This window comes from Seriola dumerili, unplaced genomic scaffold, assembly GCF_002260705.1.
Source record: "Seriola dumerili isolate Sdu_G_001 unplaced genomic scaffold, Sdu_1.0 BDQW01000449.1, whole genome shotgun sequence".
NCBI classification, from domain to species: domain Eukaryota; kingdom Metazoa; phylum Chordata; class Actinopteri; order Carangiformes; family Carangidae; genus Seriola; species Seriola dumerili.
Window position 1 is genome coordinate 8,338,129 of NW_019174704.1, and position 22,715 is coordinate 8,360,843.

The 22,715-nt window shown below is 38.8% G+C and overlaps 1 protein-coding gene across 1 annotated transcript; it reads left to right on the plus strand.

Moving 5' to 3' along the window:
- The first annotated feature begins 3,199 nt into the window (after positions 1-3,199).
- On the plus strand, positions 3,200-22,498 carry LOC111234315 (RAC-beta serine/threonine-protein kinase-like). Its single transcript, XM_022762325.1, has 14 exons — positions 3,200-3,321; positions 4,741-4,896; positions 5,080-5,208; positions 5,361-5,472; positions 5,677-5,827; positions 8,097-8,228; positions 12,620-12,685; positions 14,838-14,906; positions 15,042-15,164; positions 15,653-15,781; positions 17,288-17,502; positions 17,586-17,673; positions 19,830-19,932; positions 20,072-22,498. Exons 2-14 carry the CDS (start codon positions 4,851-4,853, stop codon positions 20,149-20,151), a joined length of 1,443 nt encoding a protein of 480 aa, XP_022618046.1. The 5' UTR covers positions 3,200-3,321; positions 4,741-4,850; the 3' UTR covers positions 20,152-22,498.
- Positions 22,499-22,715: the final 217 nt, after the last annotated feature.

The following is a 22,715-nucleotide window of genomic DNA, read 5'->3' on the forward strand; positions in this document are numbered from 1 at the left end:
ACAACAGTATTAAAAACATTATAACATTGTGAAGACAAGCTAAAATCACTAAAATGTTCCTGGGCTTCCTGCTCAGAGATGGTCAATAATATGTCCAGCAGCTGGTGACATGGGTTTAACAGATGACATACGTAAAACTTCATTTTATTAAGATTAGTACATTTATACTATAGAATCTAGTGCAACTCAGAGTGAGAAAGTAGCTGGGGATATTTTCTTTACTATTACTGAATGGGAAATACTCAGCCTGAAAGAAATTAGCCAAATGGTGGAATAAATAACCTGTGAGACTTTACAGTTGGGATTTATTATGGTTCCACGAGTCGGGAATGAGGCCTCAGGTCAGACTAGCAAAAAAGTATCTAACTTTCCGTCCCATTATGAAGCTCAGAAAACACACGATTCTGTGTCGGTGTGCTCTTTAAAAGCCTTACCTGTTGTACCATCCTGTTTCGCCTTCTCTCGCTCCAGTACTTGGTACACATGCCTCATGGTAAATAGCGAGAGAAAAAAAGTGACAAGCTAGCTAGCGCACCAACACACACATACACCCGGGCACACAAACACTTGATTCTGAATAAATTTTCTTCCACTTATGTTATTCCTACACCAGGCTAATGGTGTTATCAACTAAATGTCACCAGATAACAAAATCTAGTTTCATGCAGTTTATTTTAGTAATATTGCAGACGGTGCTTTTCTGATTTATTTCTCTGATGCATATTTGTTTTACCAATTTCCTCCTGCACGCTGACCGTCACCTTTGCTGACCTCACTAGAAAAAAACAACACCATCTAGCGGACTGAAAAAGCAATTGATTTTATAATTCTAGTACCAAAAAGTTCAATTTGTATTTGCAATCTATATAATAAAAGATCAGTACTTGGCATCCATGAATCCATACAATATCGTTTCTTTCTTAAACGCGGGGTCAGGCAGGGATGCCCCATATCACCTTATCTCTTTCTAATTTGCGCTCAGCTACTCACTGACTATATAAAGCTTAGTCCAGTTAAAGGTATCTCAATTGCGGGCAATGAAGTTATCATCAGCCAGCTGGCTGATGATACAACATTATTTTTGCGAGATCTGTCTCAGATACCTTTATCTATTGATCTGATAAATACTTTTTCTGCTGCGTCTACTCTGGACTTTGCTTGAATATAAAGAAATGTGAATTGCTTGCTCTTAAACAATGTGACATCCCTTCTATTTGTAATATACCAGTAAAACACACTATCACTTATTTAGGAATCATCATCTCTAAAGATAGAGAATCCAGATGCAATTTGAATTTTGACTTGATTATTGACAAAACCTACAGAGAGATTTGTCATTGAAAGGTAGAATTTTACTAACCAAAGCTGAAGCAATATCCCGTCTTACATATGCTGCTTTGTCTCTTGATGTTAACAAAAGGGTCTCAAAAGATATTGACAAGATGTTGTTTAATTTGATATGGAGAAACAAAACCCACTATATTAAAAAATCGGTAATAATGAACTCATATGGTAAGGGTGGCCTCAACTTTCTGGACTTTTATACTTTAAATGATACTTTCAAAATAAATTGTTTAAAACAATTCATTAAAAACCCTTTTTCAATATGGAACTTCATACCAAATTCTATTTTTTCTAAATTAGGAGGCTTAAATTTCTTTTTGCTATGTAATTATGATGTTGAAAAAATCCCCCCAAATTTATCTTACTTTCATAAACAGATGCTTCTTTCCTGGTCTTTGATTTACAAACATAACTTTTCCCCACACAGATACTACATCTGGAACAATAAAGACATCGTATACAGAAAAAAATCTTTATATTACCCCTTTTGGTTTTCTCACGGCATACTGCTAGTTCGTCAATTGTTTAATCAAGATGGATCACTAATGTCATATGAAGAATTTATTTTGAAATATAGTATCTTAATCCCTATTAATGAATTTAATACTGTTATAAATGCAATCCCTGATGGAGTAATTATGTTATTAAAAAATACAGCAGGACACAATCCAACTTTAATACCGACTGATCCATCCAAACTTGAAATTGGTCAAATTTGTTTCTCATCAATACGAAATAATAATCATCGTATACGTTCTTTATTTCAAAAAGATGTCGTATCAATTCCTTATGTGGTATCTTATTGGAACTCCTTTATTAATAACCTTAATTGGAAAAAAAATTGGAATTTGTCAGCTAAATTTTTGATAAACAATAAAGTAAAAGAAGTGTCCTTTGAATTGATTCATAGATTTTACCCAACAAAAATTTTTCTGCAACGATTCAAAAGAGATATTGATGTTAATTGCTCTTTTTGTGAAGGACACCCTGAAGATATTTTTATTTCATATATATATTTCATTTATTCTGGTCTTGCTCCTTTTCCACCAATTTATGGATGGATATTTGTGATTTAATTTCTACTTGCATTTTACCACACTTTTCCTTTTGCTTTGAACATGTATAATTTGGCTTCATTGACTATCCACCAACAAAAAAAGGACATTTTTATGTAATTAATCTGATCATATATTTGGCAAAATGGCATATCCATAAATGCAGATACACTGCCCTAAAACCACTCTTTTCTATTTTTAACAATGAGGTCAAACAATATATAAAAACCATTAATTACTCCACTAATGAGAAAGCTATTAAAACTATTTCCATGTGTGCTCTCTTTGATATATTTTTGTAATACCTTTGTAATATTCTATTTCCTTTATATGTTTGTAACCCCCTGGAGATTATCATTGCACTATTCTTTTGTATTGTTGTGTATGTCTCAGTAAACTTGTATTGAAAAAAAAACTCAGTGCTAAAGTAGTAATTACGATGTTTCGCCAATGGGAGGCAGCAAACCGTGCCCAGTTTACCCGGAAGAAGAACAAGAAGAACAAGAAGAAGAAGAAAAAGAACATGAAGAAGCAGCAGAAGAAGAACTAACAGAAGAAGAAGAAGAAGAAGAACTAACAGAAGAAGAAGAAGAAGAAGAAGAAGAAAAAGAACATGAAGAAGCAGCAGCAGCAGAAGAAGAACTAACAGAAGAAGAAGAAGAACTAACAGAAGAAGAAGAACTAACAGAAGAAGAAGAACTAACAAAAGAAGAAGAAGAAGAACTAACAAGAAGAAGAAGAAGAAGAAGAAGAAGCAGCAGCACCAACAGAAGAAGAAGAAGAAGAAACAGAAGAAGAAGAAGAAGAAGAAGAAGAAGAAGTCGTCGTCGTCGTCCACGGTGTTTTCCTGGGTGGATGGCCTTCTCTAATCCAGCCTGTGAAAACTGCATTGAACCGAGACGTGGGATAAAGTCAGTGAAATGTGTGTTAAAGCTTGTTGTTATATCATCAAGTGTAAAAGATATCGGTTTACGAGATAAGCCGAAGGCCCTGTAAATCAGTTGATAAGAATAGCTGTGTGACTACCTCGCTATTAGCAAAGCTACATCAGTAACCTGCAGGTACACATGATCGCAAATGTAAGAGCGTTTACAAATAATAAACATGCATTTTTAACCTATGATAGATCATGCAGTCATTAGTAACATTATAATACAGTGGTACAATCCTGTAAAGGTGCCGCACGGAGAGCACAATGTGTCTTTTAGTCGTAAAATACTAACTTAAAACGTGATATTAAGCTTTAATTAGCAAAATTAGGTCTACCCTAGATGACATGTATTTGAAATTTCGAAAGCGTTATTTGATGTTTTGGTGGTTCTCGTCCACTGTAAATATAGATTCATTGTCAAATGTTGGTGGGTCAATAACTGACTAGATTGACAGTTCTCAGGATAATCTCCCGTACATAGTTCATTGAAAGTTAATTTATCACTGGTAGCATATAGCTAACGGTAGCTGCTCTTAGCGTTTAATGCTAGCGTTAGTGTTAGCTAAATAACGACAGCCAACCACAACAGAGAGATTATTTTAAATTATTAAGAACAAAAATTCAATAATCAATAATTCAACGTTTTCTTTATCTCTAATTTACTTGAGTATGGAATAGGATCAGGACCACATGCGGAAAAAAATATTTATTCTTTTTTGAATTTTGATTTTAATCACAGAATTCCGACTTTTTTCTCAGAATTTTGACTTTTTTCTCAGAATTGTGATTTAATATCAGAATTCTGACTGTAGAGACATACATTTCCTGCATGTGTGAATTTGACGTTAGTGTTATTAGTTCTAAATGTAGCACTTCTCCCTACAGTAGCCTTCTCTGTTGGATGATCAGATCACACATGAAACTCATCCATTTACTTTCAGTAATAACTTACACTGTTTGCCATTGCTGTTAAATATTTTTATTGGTGTAAAGGTGAAAAAAGGTGACGGCAGGATCCGATGCTAGCCAAATGTCGATTTCTTATCTGCTTTTTCAATGCGTTTTATGTATGCTGAAAGGAATTGTTACCCATACCTCTCCAGAATGGAGTTATTTCTCACATGTGCATCAAATTTATGCAGATAAACAACATTACAGAATTATGTTGATGAATAGTTTATGAAGAGAGTTTATTCATTTTCATGTTCATTTTAAAAGATTCTTAAATGTTAAATTGAACTTAATAAAACTTTAGACTGTTGGTCTGGAAACAAAGTGAACTGAATTTACCCCCTGTACCCACTGTTGACTTTCTTAACTCCTCTGTCACTCTTTTAGAATGTTTCTTTTATTTTTTTAAGTATTTGAAGATGGCCATGTTTAATTTGCACTGCTCGTTTCATTTATTAGGTACTACTGTTTGGATTTGAAACAGTGACTGAGACAGGCCCAAAAGAGAAATCCACTGTTCCCCTCCCCGACCTCTCGTTCCTGACCCTCTTTGAAACACATCTCTCACCATGAATGAAGTTAATATAGTCAGAGAGGGTTGGCTCCACAAAAGAGGTAAGGTAATATGCTGACAAAGGCTTGGCGTTACAAGTGTTATAAATGGTAATGTTTAGGCCCACCTAGAATTATAAACTTGAGATGTCAATCAGATTTAGCTAAAATGTTCATGTTAAAATGCCAGTGATGTTCCTATTGATTGAAACTTGTACTCAAATTTCATTTCTCTTTCTGACCCAGGTGAATATATCAAAACATGGAGGCCCAGGTATTTCATCCTGAAGAGTGACGGTTCCTTCATCGGCTACAAGGAGAAGCCAGATCTAAACGACCAGACTTCACCACCCCTCAACAACTTCTCAGTAGCAGGTTTGTCCTGCACATGGTCAAATCTAACTCAGAACATTGCTTTATCTTGATAACTATCAGTTGGATGTTTTAAGTGTTATACTGGTCAGACTCCAGTTTTCCAGTCTTCAACAGTTTCCTTTAAACGTCCATCTTAATTGTATATTTCACAGAATGCCAGTTAATGAAGACAGAAAGACCCCGGCCCAACACATTTGTCATCCGTTGCCTACAGTGGACTACTGTCATTGAACGTACCTTTCATGTGGACAGCAATGAGGAGAGGTAAGAACAGGGTAAAATACAATATCAAGCAAGCTACTATCTTTGTCTAAGAGAATTGTGTCACACTATGGTGCAAACACTTGAAGTGATGCCTAAATGGCATTCAATGGCCTTCATCTGTAAGAGGCGCTCCAATACTTGGTTCATCTGTTTGAGGCCTCATTCATGTAATGTCTGACAAATTCTGGGATTTGTGCTTCTCAGAGAGGAGTGGATGCGGGCAATCCAGTCTGTGGCAAATAGTCTGAAGATGAGAGAACATGAGGAAGAGGAGCCGATGGATGTGTTTGGCTCACCTAGTGAAAGCAGCCTCGAGGAGATGGAGGTGGCGATGTCCAAGAGCCATGCCAAAGTGGTGAGAGGATCAGTTGTTGGGGACATAGAAGATAAAGAGCTCTAGTCTGAATGAATACAATGAAATGTTGGCAATGTTTAGCTTTTGCCTTTTGAAGGCATTTGAAAACACAAACAAAGAAGCAGTATTCATTTTTGAGGAGCACTATATGAAGCACAGTGAGTTGTTGTTTTAACTGTATAGTTTCCGCAGTAGTAATAGTTCATTAAGCAGTCCCTCCAGATGTTGCGATGCCGCAATTGCAATACTTAACGCAAATGCAACCAATTCTTGTGAATTCTGCGCGGCCTTGCATTTGTGTCCAATCACTGCAACTTTTTTCTGCAAATTTGATATGCACAGTGATTTACAGACGCACTCTGGTGGACACGGGACACAATGTCTCCAGTGGCTGGGAGCTGAGCTGCCTAGCCTGTTAAAACATATAGTTGAAAACCACCAATGTGTATGTGGCTTAAAACTAGAAGTCAAGTTTGAGCTTCTGGCAGGCAACTACAACACCTACCCATGCATAGGGGATATGATATCATTGACAGGCAAAAATTTCACAGAGCATTACCATATTAAAATTACATATTTCTCTCGGTGTGCGGATTACTGGAAAATATAAGTACACAACTCTTAAAATTTTTTAGACATTTTAATGAGGAAAAGTTACATATTAACAAAGAAATGTATTTTTATTAGGAGATTTTCACCTCGGTACTGTGTAGCCAGCAATGCAGAACATTGGGTCAGTTGACTGCGTCATAATGTCTGTATTGTCTTGCATGCCTTATAGAGATACTTTTAGAGAATTGGCCAGACGTCGAGCCTCATATAAGACCAATTTTGTATTGCTCTCCTAAACCTCTTTTACTTCCTTCTGTGAGGTTTGCTCAGATGAGTGTTCCAACAAACATTCTGAATTGCTTATTTCAACCTGATTAATGCCATTTGTGTGTTCATGAGGTTTGATTATTATATATATTATAGATATTATACATATATACTATAATTGATACCCCCATCTCCCTCTCTGGCCCTGAGTGTGAGAGGCGGGGCAGCGCTCTGGGTGAGGCAGTGTGGAGGTAGGGATGGGCACAAAAACCTGGTATTAAATGTGCCCAAGGACTACATTTTTAAAGGCTGTAGTAATGATAAGCTAAGTCATACGTTCAGCTCTCGGTACTTGACAAAATTAAGAAAATAGATTTCCTGTCTATTACTGCAACTTAAAAGTTCTCTAGCACATTTTATCTCACCAACTCTGTTTCTGATATGAAATATATGAATATGAAGGCATTCATCTATGAATGATGCATTTTTGCTTTTCCCAATCCTCTCTCTCTATTTACAACCATAAAAAGCAGCAGGATAAGAATCTGAACTAAATGACATGTTCTGTCTCTGTTGATCATTAAATTAGAGCAGCTCCTACACACAACAAGCAGCTGCATAACAATCAGCTGATCGGAGTGTGCGTGTGTTCACGTTGCAAGCATCACTTGTATGTGGTTATATACGTGAAACTGGCATGCAAATGAAATTTAGTATTAATTTTATACTAGAAATAATAAGTTATTACATTAATGAGAAAACAATTAAAATATTGCTTTGACATTTGCAAAGGAATGAGCAATTGTCGATAACTCTAATTATCGTTGATCATCACTATCATTTTTCATCGGCACAACCCTAAAATACTACAGAATGACTTAAGACAAAGAAAATCCAGTCTAGTCAGAGCCCAGACCTTAATCCAGTACAGATGCTGTGGACTGAGTTGAAGACACCAAACATCCTAAGAATATGTCTGAGCCGTAGCAGCTCTATAAGGAAGAATGGTCCAAACGTCCTCCTTATCATTGAGCAGCTCTAATCAGCAGCTACTGGAAGAGCTGGTTTCAGGTTATTGAAGCCAAAGGAGGTTCAACCATTTATTAAATCCAATGGTTCACTGACTGTTTCCACCAGCACTGAAAATGTTTAATGGGTGTGTTCAATATAAACACAAAACAGTATAATTGTTTGTGTGATATTATCTTGTTGGTCATGCCCTAAATGCACTTGTGCCACGCACTTCAGACCATGCGCTTTAGATCGTTAAAATAAAGCCCACTGTGTTTTTCATTAATGACTTAGTTGAAGATCAGATCACATCATCTCTGTCTGGAGGTTTATTTTCTCAAACTTGTGTTTTTTAATTAAGTTTTGCACAATTTTACACAACTAGTTAAAATCCACATTACTAATGAATTCTCACACCCCAGACCTGTGTACTTTACAGACAATGAGTGACTTTGAGTACCTGAAGCTGCTTGGCAAGGGGACATTTGGGAAGGTGATTCTGGTCAAAGAGAAGTCCACCGGAGTACATTATGCCATGAAAATACTGCGCAAAGAGGTCATAATAGCCAAGGTGAGTAAGAGGTGCTTGTGCATGCATGCGTGTGTGTAAACAATTTGTTTTAGCTACAGCAGTTACTCGCCTCATTTTGCTTGGCACCTCAATACCTTCAGTGGCCTGATTTCCAGTATGGGGATATTATCTCAGACTACAAAACAGTATTTTCAGTATGTTTAATATACTATTTACCATGACCAAACTCCCTAGCCTAAACAAAGTGTTCTTTGTTTCCTTAACTTAAAAATGTTGTAGGGATGGGTTCAGTGGCATTTTATTGAATCTGAAATGGGTTCCAAATATGTTTATTAAATACCTCATCAAATTTGTTTTTGGTGTTGAATTAAAGCATCGGTTAGTTTATAAAAAAAAAAAAAAAGTACTATTTTTATCACTCAGTGCAGTAACACAATAAATTTCAACTGTTTTGTGCAACAAAAGACAAAACGTGTGTAATGTGCAATTATTTATACGGCTGCTAGATTATGGCAAAAATGATTATTTTGATCAATATTGTGATCACGATTATTTAACACAATGTTTTTTTTTTTTTACTTTTCATAAAACTTTGTCTTTTTTAACAGTGGACTTTCTTGAACTTTAAGTACAATACAATATACACTGCTCAAAACAAATTAAGGGAACACTTAATCATCACAGTGTAACACCAACTCAATTGAACTTCAGGGATATCAATCTGTCCATTTAGGAAGCACAAGTGATTGTGAATCAATTTCATCTGCTTTGATGCAAATGAAAGTGACAACACGTCCAATGGAGAGGCAAAAGCAAGACAACCCCCAAAAGGGGAATGGTTTTGCATGTGGTGGCCAAAGACAATTGCTCTCTCCTAATCCTTCCTGACTGATTCTTCTTTAGTTTTGTGTTTTGCTAGTGTCCTTGTCACTACTGGTATCATGAGGCGGTACCTGCAGCCCAATCAGGTTGCACAGGTAGTCCAGTTCCTCCAGGGTGGCACATTCATACTTGCGGTCGCAAGAAGGTTTGCTGTGTCTCAAGAGCATGGAGGAGATATCAGGAGACCGGCTGTTACACGAGGAGAGCTGGACAGGGCCATAGAAGGACATTAATCCAGCAGCAGGACCATTACCCACTCCTTTGTGTGAGGAGGAACAGGAGGAGCACTGCCAGAGCCCTACAAAATAACCTCCAGAAGGCTACTGGTGCGCATGTTTCTGACCACACTGTCAGAAATAGACTCCATAAGGGTGGCATGAGGGTCCAAGTCCTCTAGCGGGACCTGTGCTCACAGCCCAGCACCATGCAGCTCAATTGGCATTCGCCAGAGAACACCAGAATTGGCAGGTCCACCATTGGTGCCCCATTCTCTTCACAGATGAGTCAGTCTGGAGACGCTGTGGTGAATGTTAAGCTGCCTGTAACATCATCCAGCATGACCGGTTTGGTGGTGGGTCAGTGATGGTCTGGGGGGGCATATCCTTGGAGGATTGCACAGACCTCCATATCATAGCCAACGGTACCCTCACTGCTGTTAGGTACCAGGATGAAATCCTCAGAGCGATTGTCAGACCTTAAGCTGGTGCAGTGGGCCCTGGGTTCCTCCTGGTGCAGGACAATGCCCGGCCTCGTGTGTAGGCAGTTCCTGGATGACGAAGGCATTGATGCCATTGATTGGCCCTCACGTTCCCATGACCTAAATCCAATTGAACACCAATGGGATGTTATGTAGCGGTGCGTCCAACGTCGCCAAGTACCACCACAGACTGTTCAGGAGCTCACTGATGCCCTGATCCAGGTCTGGGAGGAGATGCCCCAAGACATCATTAGCCGACTCATCAGGAGCATGCACAGACGTTGTCGGGAGTGCATACAGGCACGTGGGGGCCATACACACTACTGAGTCACATTATGAGTTGCCGTGATGAAATTCAAGTTGGATAAGCCTTTTTGTGTGATCGTAAATACGTCCCTCAGTGGGTTGATGATTTTGGTTTCCATTGACTGTTGTTATGTCATTTTGTTCTCAACAAATTCTATATATATACAGTGGAGGAAATCATTTTTTGATCCCCTGCTGATTTTGTAAGTTTACCTCCATAATTTTTATGGTAGGTTTATTGTAACAGAGACATCTGTATCATATCAATCAAATACAAATTAATTTATAACCTTTATTTAATGTTTTTTTCTGGATTTTTTTGTTGATATTCTGTCTCTCTCTGTTAAAATAAACCTACCATAAAAATTATGGACTGTTCATGTCTTTGTAAGGGTGTAAACTTACAAAATCAGCACGGGATCAAATAATTATTTCCTCCACTGTATATAATATTATTATTATTACATCAGTAAAGATTTTCAACTTGAATAATTCGTTCATCAATATCTGATGTGTGATTTAAGTGTTCCCTTAATATTTTTGAGCAGTATAGATAGATATAGATTAGATACTCAAGCCAATATTTTCTGTGACAGACACCCACTCATCATAATCATAATTTCACAAACCATTTTTTTAATTTAACGTTTTAGAAACCCTACTGTTCAAGCAGTACAACACATCAACCCTGGCAGCACACTTGTTTATAGTAAAGTTGATATCAAGCACTACCAATAAGAAAAAACATAAAATAAAAAACAGATTTCTAAACAAAAAGCATTGTGTCTATGTAGTTTTTCCAGATACACACGATATTACAGAGCACAGACAGTGTAGACAGACCTGTCACCTGTCCAGCACGGTGCTGTTAAACCAGAAACACTGCAGCTATACAGAGCATGGGGATTACAGAGTGAGCGCAGCTTCAAAATAAGTTTTAAAAACACGGTGAAAAAAAACAGTTTCCCACAGATTTCGATTCTGTTTGTGGCGCTGTTATTAAATAATAGCATATATAAGGTGCTCCATTGCAAATACTTGTTGCCAAGTACATGACAAATATACAGCAACATATACAGGTCCATCTCTGTTTGCTGTCAGTCTCACCTGTTGCTTCTGCCCTAGCTGGTTTTCCCACAGCAGCATGTTGGCTGCTGTCCTCCCTCTCCTCTTCTACATCTGTCTTCATTAGATACAGCTATCACCTCCTGGTGGTCTCTTGCTGTTTCAGCTTCCAAGAATTCATTCAAATTATGATAAAATACACTTAATACATTTTATTAAATTACTTAAGTCTTCTACATATGAGACAGATATAGATATATCTCTCATAGATATATCCCTACGATATTATAATAATTTTGTCAGGACTGCAACAGCGGGGCAGGCTCTATAATTTGGAATATCACTGCCTGGCTGGCTGACTGACTGAGTGATCATATTTCCACCACTGGTCAGCCAAATGCCTGGTCACTAAGTTGGAGCTTCTGGTGAACACAGGTTCTGTTGGGTGGATATTTACAGCCTGAAGTGTTGCCAACTTAGCACATTGTCACTAGATTTAGAGACTGGGTATAAATCTTGTATATAACTGGATGGTGTATGGATGCCGACTGGGGGCTTAGGGCTACACCTCTTGTTATCGGCAATCGACAGAACCGCTCTGGTTTCCTGGCCAGGAACTTCAGGGAACTACTAAAGAATATAGTAGATCTGAATAGCATGTTAACAGAAATACCAGCAACTGGAAATGAGATACTATGCACAGCAATAAAAGCCCTGTTAAGTTATGACGGCCATGTTTCGTTTTGTTTTTTTTATCAATCTTGCTTATTTTTAACAGAGATTTGTCTGTCAGTCCCCCAAGGCTATCTGTCAAATTTGGTGTTGCTAAACTTGTGAGTGTCAAATTTGAAGTCAATCAGACAAATGGTGTGAGGGGCACTTTTTTGAGCCTTTTTGAGCCTTAATTACAGCACCACCATGTGGCAGTTTCGTGTTTCTTGCTCATTCCAGCTCACGGCAATTTGAGCCGCAGCAGAAGACAATACCCTTATAAACCTGAGCAAAAGCATGCTTAATTTGAGTGTGTAATTTCTGCTGCTAGGGGTCTCTCAATCAAAACAATAGCAAAAGACAATGTTGAGTGACGTTGTGAAGTAGCAGGAGATTATAGGATTTTTTGTCTTCACCACCATTGCCATCAGCATTCTGCTGTGAAGAGCACTGTATTTTGGGATTATGACAACTGTTGTAAAGGTAAGTGGGCATCCCAGAGGAGATTTCATGAGTTCCACTTCACAGATGTCAGCTGCCGATAAATGGTAATAAAGGTAATGATGCCTCGCTAGGCTGTTGCTGACTCAGGGACAAGTGGCAGAATAAAATGAGAGACCACTGTATACATATCTAAATTCTTGAACATTTGGAAACAAAAATTATGTCAAACCCCAATGTTACAGTCTTAATGCCTGTTGCTGATTTAAGTAAAGCTTTACATATTATATTGCATGTTTTCAGTCTTCAGTCTTGTGTTTGTTTGCAGGATGAGGTGGCCCACACAGTTACAGAGAGCAGAGTGTTACAAAACACACGACACCCCTTCCTCACGGTGAGAACACCTCTTTTCTCATGTAAAGCTGCCTGCACTCACTTAAAATGTTCTTTTTCATGAGCCAAATTGTCCATGGGTCAGTCAGAAGCTCTCAGTGCTGAGCTCCTCATGGATGATTTCACCATTTGGCTCAACACTGAATGCTTATCAGCACAAATAGTGTATTCATTTGCATATAGTCAGTTTTAGCCACGTTAGCAGCGTACAGTAATTCTAGGGACACCAGTATTGGGCGGTCCACCACTTTTGATCCAGACTGAAATAAACTCTCAGAACATTTCATTTGGAATACCTGCTTATTCATGTAATTATCCAATCAGCCAATCATGTGCATGCATAAAATCCTGCTGATCAACTGCTGATTTTCACACACAACAGTCTCTAGAGTTTTAACTCAGAATGGAGCCAAAAACCAAAATCATCCAATGAACAGCAGCTCTGTGGAGGAAACACCTTGATGAGAGAGGTCAGAGGAGAATGGACACAGGCTCTCCAACACTGCACAGTTGAAGACTGGAAAAATGTAGCCTGGTCTGATGGATCTAGATTTCTGCTGAGGCAGCAGATGGAAGGGTCAGAGTTTGGCATCAACAGCATCAATCCATGGACCCAACCTGCATTGTTCCAACAGTCCAGGCTGATTGTGGTAGTGTAATGGTGCCAGGAATGTTTTCAGAGTTTGTAACATTCAAACCATGATTGATTTTCATTAAGGGCCCAGTCCATCTGAGTAGTGTTGCTGACCAAGTGCTTCCCTTTATGTCCAAGTTTACCATCTCCTAATGGTTACTTCCAGCAGGATAATGCTCCATGTCACAAAGCAAAAGTCGTTGGTTTCATGAACATGACAGTAAGTTCAGTGAACTTCAGTGGCCTCCCCAGTCTCCAGACCTGAATCCAATAGAACACCTTTGGGTGTGGCAGAACAGAACATTGGCAGCATGAATGTGCAGCTGACAAATCTACAGAAATGATCTGAGGCAATTATGTCAACATGGAGCACAATCTCAAAGAACTGAGGCTGTTTGATAGCAAAGGGAGGCCCTACACAACTATTAGTATGGTATTCCTAATAAAGTGCTGCGTGAGTGTGTCTCAACATCTCTTTGATGAATTGCCATGAAATTTGATTCAGACATTCATGTTCTTCTCAGGATGAACTAACTAACTTTAGTGATCCTGACATTTAATCCAGCGCCATCATCGGGTCAAAATGTTAGTTTGTCCAAGGCTTTGATTTATGACATATACCCCCCAAAGTACTCCCATCACCCTCAGCTCTACTTTATGTGCAGTACTAAATGGCAAATAGTAGCATCTTGACATGCTATGCTAAGATAGCGATCATTATGCCTGCTTAACATTAGAATGTTATCATTGACGCTGTGAGCATGTTTAATATGCTGACGTTAGCCTTAAGCTCAAAGCACCACAGTGTTTGTTGCAGAGTCTTTATACAAACCTGTTGCACATGATTGAAATTTGGATGATATAAAGCTAAATTCATTATTATTTGTGTGTATTTTAAGTGTTTTGTTTTTAGGGTGATACCTAAAACAGAACTAACTAAGTTGACTCAGTTGTGGCTGAATATTCCACTTGATTTTATTTTGTTATGTGCCTGTTGTTCCTGCATTCATCTAATTTTTCATTAAGTTTGAAAATATTCAGCATTATTACTTGATCATGTTTTTCATCAGTACCCATTACATACAACTGTGGCAAATACTCTGCTCTTGTTTTCCATCACCTTTCTCTATTTCAACAGCAGATAGTTAATTTTGAGATAAAACTTTGAAAGCTTTGCGCCATGCTGTTTTCCTGTGTCGCTTTGTATATGATGATGTCTCCAAAAAAAAAAAAACTAACTATTGTTTGACTGACAGTATTAGGTTTTACATGCAGGCTCCTTGACTGATTGGATGTAAGCAGCCAGTATTCAGCTCAGTATTTGTCTTTACAGCAGGAATTTAACCACCAGTTCGCAAAAGCTTTTAAAAACACTGTCAAATCATGTTAGTGAGATTGGAGGTATCTTTCAAAGGATGTTCATCATGCCTGATCATGTGCCTCTTTTGAAGCACTTTATTTCACTGTATTTTTGGCCCCTCAGATATATTTTCCTAATGTCTTCATTTTCTTCCTGCAGACACTGAAATATGCTTTCCAAACCAATGATCGACTCTGTTTTGTAATGGAATATGCCAACGGAGGCGAGGTGAGATCACATTCACACGTCCCAGTCACGTGGAGATATACTAATATCAGTTTGTGTTAACACAAACAACTTGCCCCGCACACACAGATTTTTTGTAATGGGCAAGTGCTCTCCACCTGCTCTTGCCTCTTTCAGCTCTTCTTCCACCTGTCACGGGAACGAGTCTTCACAGAAGACCGGGCACGCTTCTACGGTGCCGAGATTGTGTCAGCTCTCGAATACCTGCATTCACGTGATGTCGTTTACAGGGATCTGAAGGTGAATATTGATTATATCCATCAGTTCTGAAAATATATGAAATATCATATCCATAAAAATCAATAAATAAATCAATAAATCATTAAGTCACAGAACATGACTGCTTGATAATTGGTGATTTTAGATTGCCTTACCAGGACGAGAGTTTTTAAGGCCCTGATTCCAATCTGAGTCCTTTAATATTGGGTACTGCTGATAGCGAGTCCAATCTAATGCCAATGTTTACATGAGTTTAATGTAGAGTAAAAAGCCTGTGTATCTGATCTTTTCTAAAAACTTATTTGCCTACATGTAATGGAATGAATATACTCCATTACTACCCACCTCTGTTTCTGAGTAAGCCAGGGGGAAGGGTGGTAAACATTTTTGAATTCTTGACTGAGTATTGATCAACAACTCAAATGATCTATTATGTTCTCCTGATTAAATCTATCATCATATCCATGATCATCAGAATCAGATTTGATGTGTATTTTGTTCCATCTCAGCTGGAGAATCTTATGCTGGACAAAGATGGCCACATCAAAATCACGGATTTTGGCCTTTGTAAGGAGGGCATTACTCCAGATGCTACCATGAAAACCTTCTGTGGAACGCCTGAATATCTAGCACCTGAGGTAAGGCACTGAAACTGACTGGGTGGCACATGTTAAACACAGCTGACCTCTACACAAGCAGTCCTATTTTCCTACACATTTAATGTGTCCACATCTTTACCACCACAATCTGCTGTATGATACATTATCCACATGTTCACACGCATTACAGACAGCTGCGATTGATGAGAGACACTTGTTGTTCTGCTCTATTTTGTTTTTTGGGTATGTGTGTGATTAAGAAAGTGGAGCATTTAAACAGATGGTCTTGACCAGTGCATGTATTTATTAATCACCTCAAAGTCACTGCTAAGAATCACACTGCACATTAAGCTGGAGCTACACATACCTCCCTCTGACCGAATGGTTTGATGAGGATGAAAATGATGTAAATCATATGCTGTGGCCTTCACGTTCACCAGATCTCAACCCAGTTGAACACCTATGGGATTATCCTCCAGTAGAGTTCAGAGACCTGCAGAATCAATACTAAGGAGCATTGAAGCTGCTCTGGCAGCAGGTGGTGGCCCAACACCTTAATAAGATACTTTACGTTGCTTTTTCCTTTGTCACTCGTCTATACGTCTTTTAAGACATGGTGTCCGAATTGCAAGGGTTCAAAGGTAACTGGACAACAGCAGTGGTAGCAGAGCTCACACATGCCTTGGAGTTGATTGATAATTGATAGAGTACCATGGTCTATATGGTTCCTTGTCAATGATCAGGGGAAGACTTCATGACCAAAACCTCAGAGGATTCACCACAAGATTGAAACCCCTGGTAAATCTCTGGTAACACAGAAAGGCCAGGCTGCAGTTCACTAAAACACAGAAAAAGAGAGAGTTGTGGAACAAAGTTCTATGAACTTAAGAAACAAAAAAGCCTCTATCAAAATGATGGAAAGAGGAAAGTGAAGAAATAAAGGAACAGGACCACATTATCTGTCAAATATGGTGGTTCTATTATAGCTCAGGCATGTACAGCTCCAATTGAACTGGCACACTGGCATTTATGGATGATTAATGATGATGAAAACTCATTGGAAGACATTTCACCATTCAGGAGGACAATGATCCCTAGTGTATGACCAAGCAACCAAGAAGATTTTCAGGATGAAGTGGAAAAAGTTCACACATCTCTTAACTCTCTAAAGTACACAATAGTTTTGTCCTTGTATTTCCTCTTTAATTATATTTTCTTCGAATTTTTTTTACATTTTAATAAAATTCAGTTCAGTCGAGTCTCTTTTTTTTCCAGCTCTGTGGTTTTTTTAAGCTTATCTGTATTCAAATGAAAGAATCCAGGTGGAGGATCCAGCTTGTCCAGCTCCCTGAATGGGTCTTTGGGAAATCGATTTTGCTCTCAGGAAGTCATCATGCAAAACTGAAAAGAAAAATATAGATTTAGGTCAGAAAAGTGTGGAGTTAAGTGATGTGTACCAATTATGCATGAACAAGGCTGCAAATTCAAAGTCACTTCCTGCTGCCATTGTTGCCATTAATTAGGCAAATGTCTGTTCTTCCTCAGGTCCTAGAAGATAATGACTATGGCCGGGCAGTGGACTGGTGGGGTCTGGGTGTAGTCATGTATGAGATGATGTGTGGGCGTCTGCCTTTCTACAACCAGGACCATGAACGTTTGTTTGAGCTCATCCTCATGGAGGAGATCCGCTTCCCCCGGAACCTGTCACCCGAGGCCAAGTCCCTGCTGGCTGGCCTGCTCAAGAAGGATCCCAAACAGAGGTGTTTAACCGGACTGATCCTGGATGTAGTTTCTTTTTGGAAATACCCACGTAATTCTTACATGATCTTGTCTGTACTGACAGGTTAGGCGGAGGGCCCAACGATGCCAAAGATGTAATGAGTCACAAATTTTTCATCATCATCAACTGGCAGGATGTGGTACAGAAGAAGGTAAGACATTCTGAGGCTGGAAGACGTCAGACTGAGGTTTGCAGGTTTTGCTGATCCAGTCTAACTGCTTAGTCAGCCTTCATATCTCTGATTTCAGACTCTTGTCATCAAGGTTACATAATTATCAAGTCCAACTTTCACCAGCCCCATGTAGAGAAGATGGTCTTAGGGTTGTGAAATGGGCTGCTGAATCTCAATTTATGTTAAGAATTGAAAAAAAGCATCCTGAATTCCAAAGGCTTAGTTGGAGCCAGCAGTCTCTAAACAACAATGGTGTAAAGTTTTCTAGAGACACTAGATTGGCACTCAGTAGAGCACACACCTCCGCCAAGACCAAACAATACCCTACCTCACAATGTGAAGGAAAGTGATTGCCAAAAAAAAATCCCCAGATCTGCTCCTCTAACTAAATCTGCACTAAAATTTAATTGGTTTTTTCTTGGCCCATGCCCCAACTCTTCATCAAGTTTGGTGCAAATTGGTTCAGTACTTTTTGTGTAACCTCATCACTTCATGTCTTGTCTTATGCTAAAATAAAGACAAAGCCAAAACAGAATTTTAGAAATATTAGCAAATTTATTAAAAAGCAAAAACTGAACACTCACATTGACATAAGTATTCAGGCACTTTACTCAGTGGTGTGCAGTGACTTACAGATAGGCATGCACAGCTGAGCAGTCTCTCTATTTCTTTCTCACCCGCTACACACACAACCTACATACTGAGCTATTCCTGAAAGGAGCTGTGCTACTTCTGTAACAATATTGTCTCAAACTTACTGCAGATCTTGCACAGAGATGATTAATCAGTTTCATTATTAATACAATTACTTGCTACTGCTGCCTCTTAACGCTTAATGCGCAAGATTAGTTTCCACAAACATCTGCGCAATGCACATGCGTGTAATGCGTCCAATATCATAACTGATCTCAGAACGGTAGAAGCTGAGTCAAAAGCTGAGTCAAGGACAGCTTGACAAGCACACTTTGGCTTTCGCTAGTCATCCATCAAAGATCACAGGATCCAAGATAGGCTGCTGTTCTCTGCTTGACAAGCTTCAACCTTTGTCAATGGGACACGGTCACATGCATGAAAATGACAAAAACAATAGATACAACAGCTGGAAGTCAAGCTAGCTTTCAAAGACAATACCCTGCTGCAGATGTAAAGAGATATATCGCTTCCACATCAGTATCGTTCTGTTTTTAGCTTTAGGTGGGCAAGCACTGCTTACCCTGCTTGCCTTGACGGCACACCACTTACTTTACTCAGTACTTAGTTGAATCACCTTTGGCTGCTATTACAGCTTGTCTTGTATGACGCAACAATCTTTTCACACCTAACCTTGGGGATTTTCTACCACTCTCCACCTCTGTCAGGTTGGATGAGGACCGTTAATGGACACCATTTTCAGGTCTCTCCAGAGATGTGGAATTGGGTTGAAGTCAGAGTTCTGGCTGGGCCACTCAAGGACATTCCCAGAGTTGTCCCTAAACCACTGCTGTGATGTCTTGGCTGTGTGCTTAGGGTCATTGTCATAATGGATGGTGAACCTTTGGCCCAGTCTGAGGTCCTGAGCGCTCTGAGAAATCTCTGTTATTTCCTCTGTTCAGCTTTCCCTAAACCCTGACGAGTCTCCCTGTCCCATCAGTTTGATGTTGCCACCACCATGCTACACCACTGGGATGGTACTGGGGGTGGGTTAGAGCTATTTTGACTTATTAAAAAAAGAATGGTCCGAAATTCCTCCTGAATGTTGTGCAGGTCTGATCAGGAGCTACTGGAAGCTCTTGTTTGAGGTTATTGCTGCCAAATGAGGTTCAACCAGTTATTAAATCCAAAGGTTCACTTACTTCTTGCACCAGCAATGTGAATGTTTAATGGCTGTGTTCAATAAAGACACAAAAGATTATAATTGTACATGTTATTTTAGCTTAGGGATACTGTGTTTGTCTACATTTTTGACCTAGATGAAGATCAGATCATATTTTATGAGAAGTCCATGCAGAATACCAGGTCATTCCAAAGAGTTCACATTCATTTTCTTGCCACTGTATATGAACAATGCAGCTTCCATCACAGACCCCTGTCTATAAGTTACTAAATCCAGTATGGTCCCAATTAAATGGCCATTTTACCAATCTTTTCTGTCTTAGCTCACCCCCCTCTTCAGACCACAAGTGACATCAGAGACAGACACTCGGTACTTTGATGAAGAGTTCACAGCGCAGACCATCACTCTCACTCCACCAGACAAGTGTAAGTATCCTCTAACTGTGGTAGAACCTTCATGTCTGGGAGGCGACACTGACACAGCCTGATCCACCACTGTCCAGGATCAAGTTCTGGTTTCATGGTCTGAATGTGACAACTGACTTTTGCTGTCTTGTTCTCACAGATAATAGTCTGGACTGTGAGGATCCTGGCCAGCAAGCACATTTCCCCCAGTTCTCCTATTCTGCCAGCATAAGAGAGTGATAGCATCTCAGATAGACAGACGGACACACACACACACACACACACACACACACACACACATACACACATACACACACACACACACGTGCACGCACAAACAAAAACACAAGAGGCATGAACACTATGGCCAGAACGTCCATCTGTAATGAGTGTTTAGTCCTGGCAGGATCTAAGTGCCTCAGCTGGTGGCCATATTTCTCTATAGAAACCCCCTCCATCCACACTACAGACAAAGTCTGGCCACCCTGGCTGTACTGTATCAGACTGGACTTCAGTACTTCACATAGTCAGCACAACTCATCAACACAATCAGGACTCTGCCTGTAGCACCTCTGGATGGCCTATAAACAGCTGCTGCTGCTTTTTCCAGACTGTAAACCATCGGTAATTTTTAACATTGTCCTTTTTATGGTCTTATGAGAAGCCATATAGCTCTTTCAAGATGTTTCAAAGTGCTCTTCTTCAGAATTAGCTGTTACCACTGGTGATAAGACGTATATGAGGGAGGAAGAAGTGTGGCAGTTTGTTGGGTGTTTTTCTGTTAGGTGTGTGTCGATTTTTTTTTTTTGTTTTTGTTTTTAGTGAGTTTTTGTTTCTTTTGTTTGTTGTTTATTTTTGTCATTTATTTTTGTTTGTTAGGGTTAGGTGAGAAAATGTGGGCATCCAACCCAAACTCTGTGTTTTTATACAACACTTACCCAACATGCATCAGGAACAACAGATGAATTTATAACACATGATGATCAAAGTGTCTTCATGGAGAAAAGCTTTACTAAAGCGGAACACAAGAGGCCCACAGAGAGGCTGTCCTTTTTAAACTGTATGCAATGAAAACAAGTCACTTGTATATGACTTCACCTCAGACTGATCTTCATCAAGTGCGACACAGCAATTAATGGGAATTGGGAATATGTTAATGCACAAGGTGTTTGTTATTTAAACTTTTTTTTTTTCTTGTTTTTTTTTTTTTTTTAATTTGAACACGTTTGATCATCTTGATCAGCAAAATACACACCAGCGATGTGATTTAAGAGGCTCAGTAAGCACTCAATGATATAAAGCAGACCTCATTTTATTCAGATGGCCCATGTTCATAATGTAGCTGAAAGTTTCCTGGATTGGTGTCACCTCACCAAATTGTGCCTGTTATGGAAATCATATGAATATGAAAAACTGTCAGATACTAAAAGTACTGTTGATTTTTTTGACTGAATAGTTTCTACATTTTGCCAGTTTTAGATTATTTAATTTCAACAACATTCTTGTATAGCTTCTAATGTTTCAACAGCATCATTTAACATTTGAGAACTTTGGCTTTGTTTGTTTTTTTACTGAACGATAAACAGATGTTCAAACACTCAAAGTAATGTATCACCATGTCAGAGACTATCATTTTGGCATCTGTACTGAAACTTTGGTGTTATATGGGCACCACTATTGAAAGTTTTTTAAGTATAACTAGCCCAAGCACCAAACTGATTTCGTATCACTTTCAGAGAAGATGCTAATATTGGGAATGTCACCCTCTTTTTGCATTCAAAGCTAATACACTCATACCTATGATATATCTTATCTTTGTAGCCTTCCTGTGAAAGCCGTCTTTCCTCAAATAATAAATCACCATGCTAAACTTAACTTGCTGGAGATTTTACAAGTTTGAGTCCTCCTGGCCACTGACTATCCGTCATCTTTTTTTTTTTAATACTTAGAATGCTCCAGTGCATCCAAACTGTTGCTGCTTTTCAGACTTGAACGTACCACTAGATTTGATTGAACAGCTAAAAAAAAAAAAAAATCCAGCGAGGTGTGTATATCATGAACATGGTCCATTGTTAGATTTTGTTTTTGAGTGCAATGTGTACTTGGAAAAGGTGTCTTTTTGTTATTTTCAGTTCTTCCCATCTGTTATTAACAACATTAAATGGTAACCAGTTGGGGTGCACCGTTGAGAATTGCAATGCTGGGTGTTATACTGTACATGAAAACGCACCCAACATATTGTTGGTGCTACACTGTTGTGTCACTCATAATAAAGAGCTGGAGCAGAAAACTTGCTCAACTTCCCGTTGCTCACAGAGCCTTCTACCGCATATGCTGTTTTTAAAAAATTTCCGTTATTTTTATTTTTGTCTTGTTTATCTTGTAGATTTACTTCTCAACTTGCTGTTTTCCCTCATCTTTCCTCTACCCTGAACATACTTCACAAATGGTCTCAAATTAAGGAAATTCATAATCGTTGAAAGAAATGTATGTTTTTCAGTTACATTATTCTATTAAACTGTTCATTTCTACTTGTCTATGAATGTAATTCTGAAAGACAATGATTCAATATATCTTTTTAACTGTCTTAATACATCATGGTGTCCTGATTCTTTTCATCTCTGCTCTGTAAGGTGCCAAAGCTCTGTTCCTCCACTTGGTGTCATTAGTAATACAGATACCAAACACTTGTTAGTATAAAGCATATCAAAGTAGCGGTAGGTAAATAACTGTTTACCTTGAGACAGGAAAGGTTTTGTTAGTCTAGCCCTCAGCTGGGCAGTTTTCCCACCTTGACACTGTTA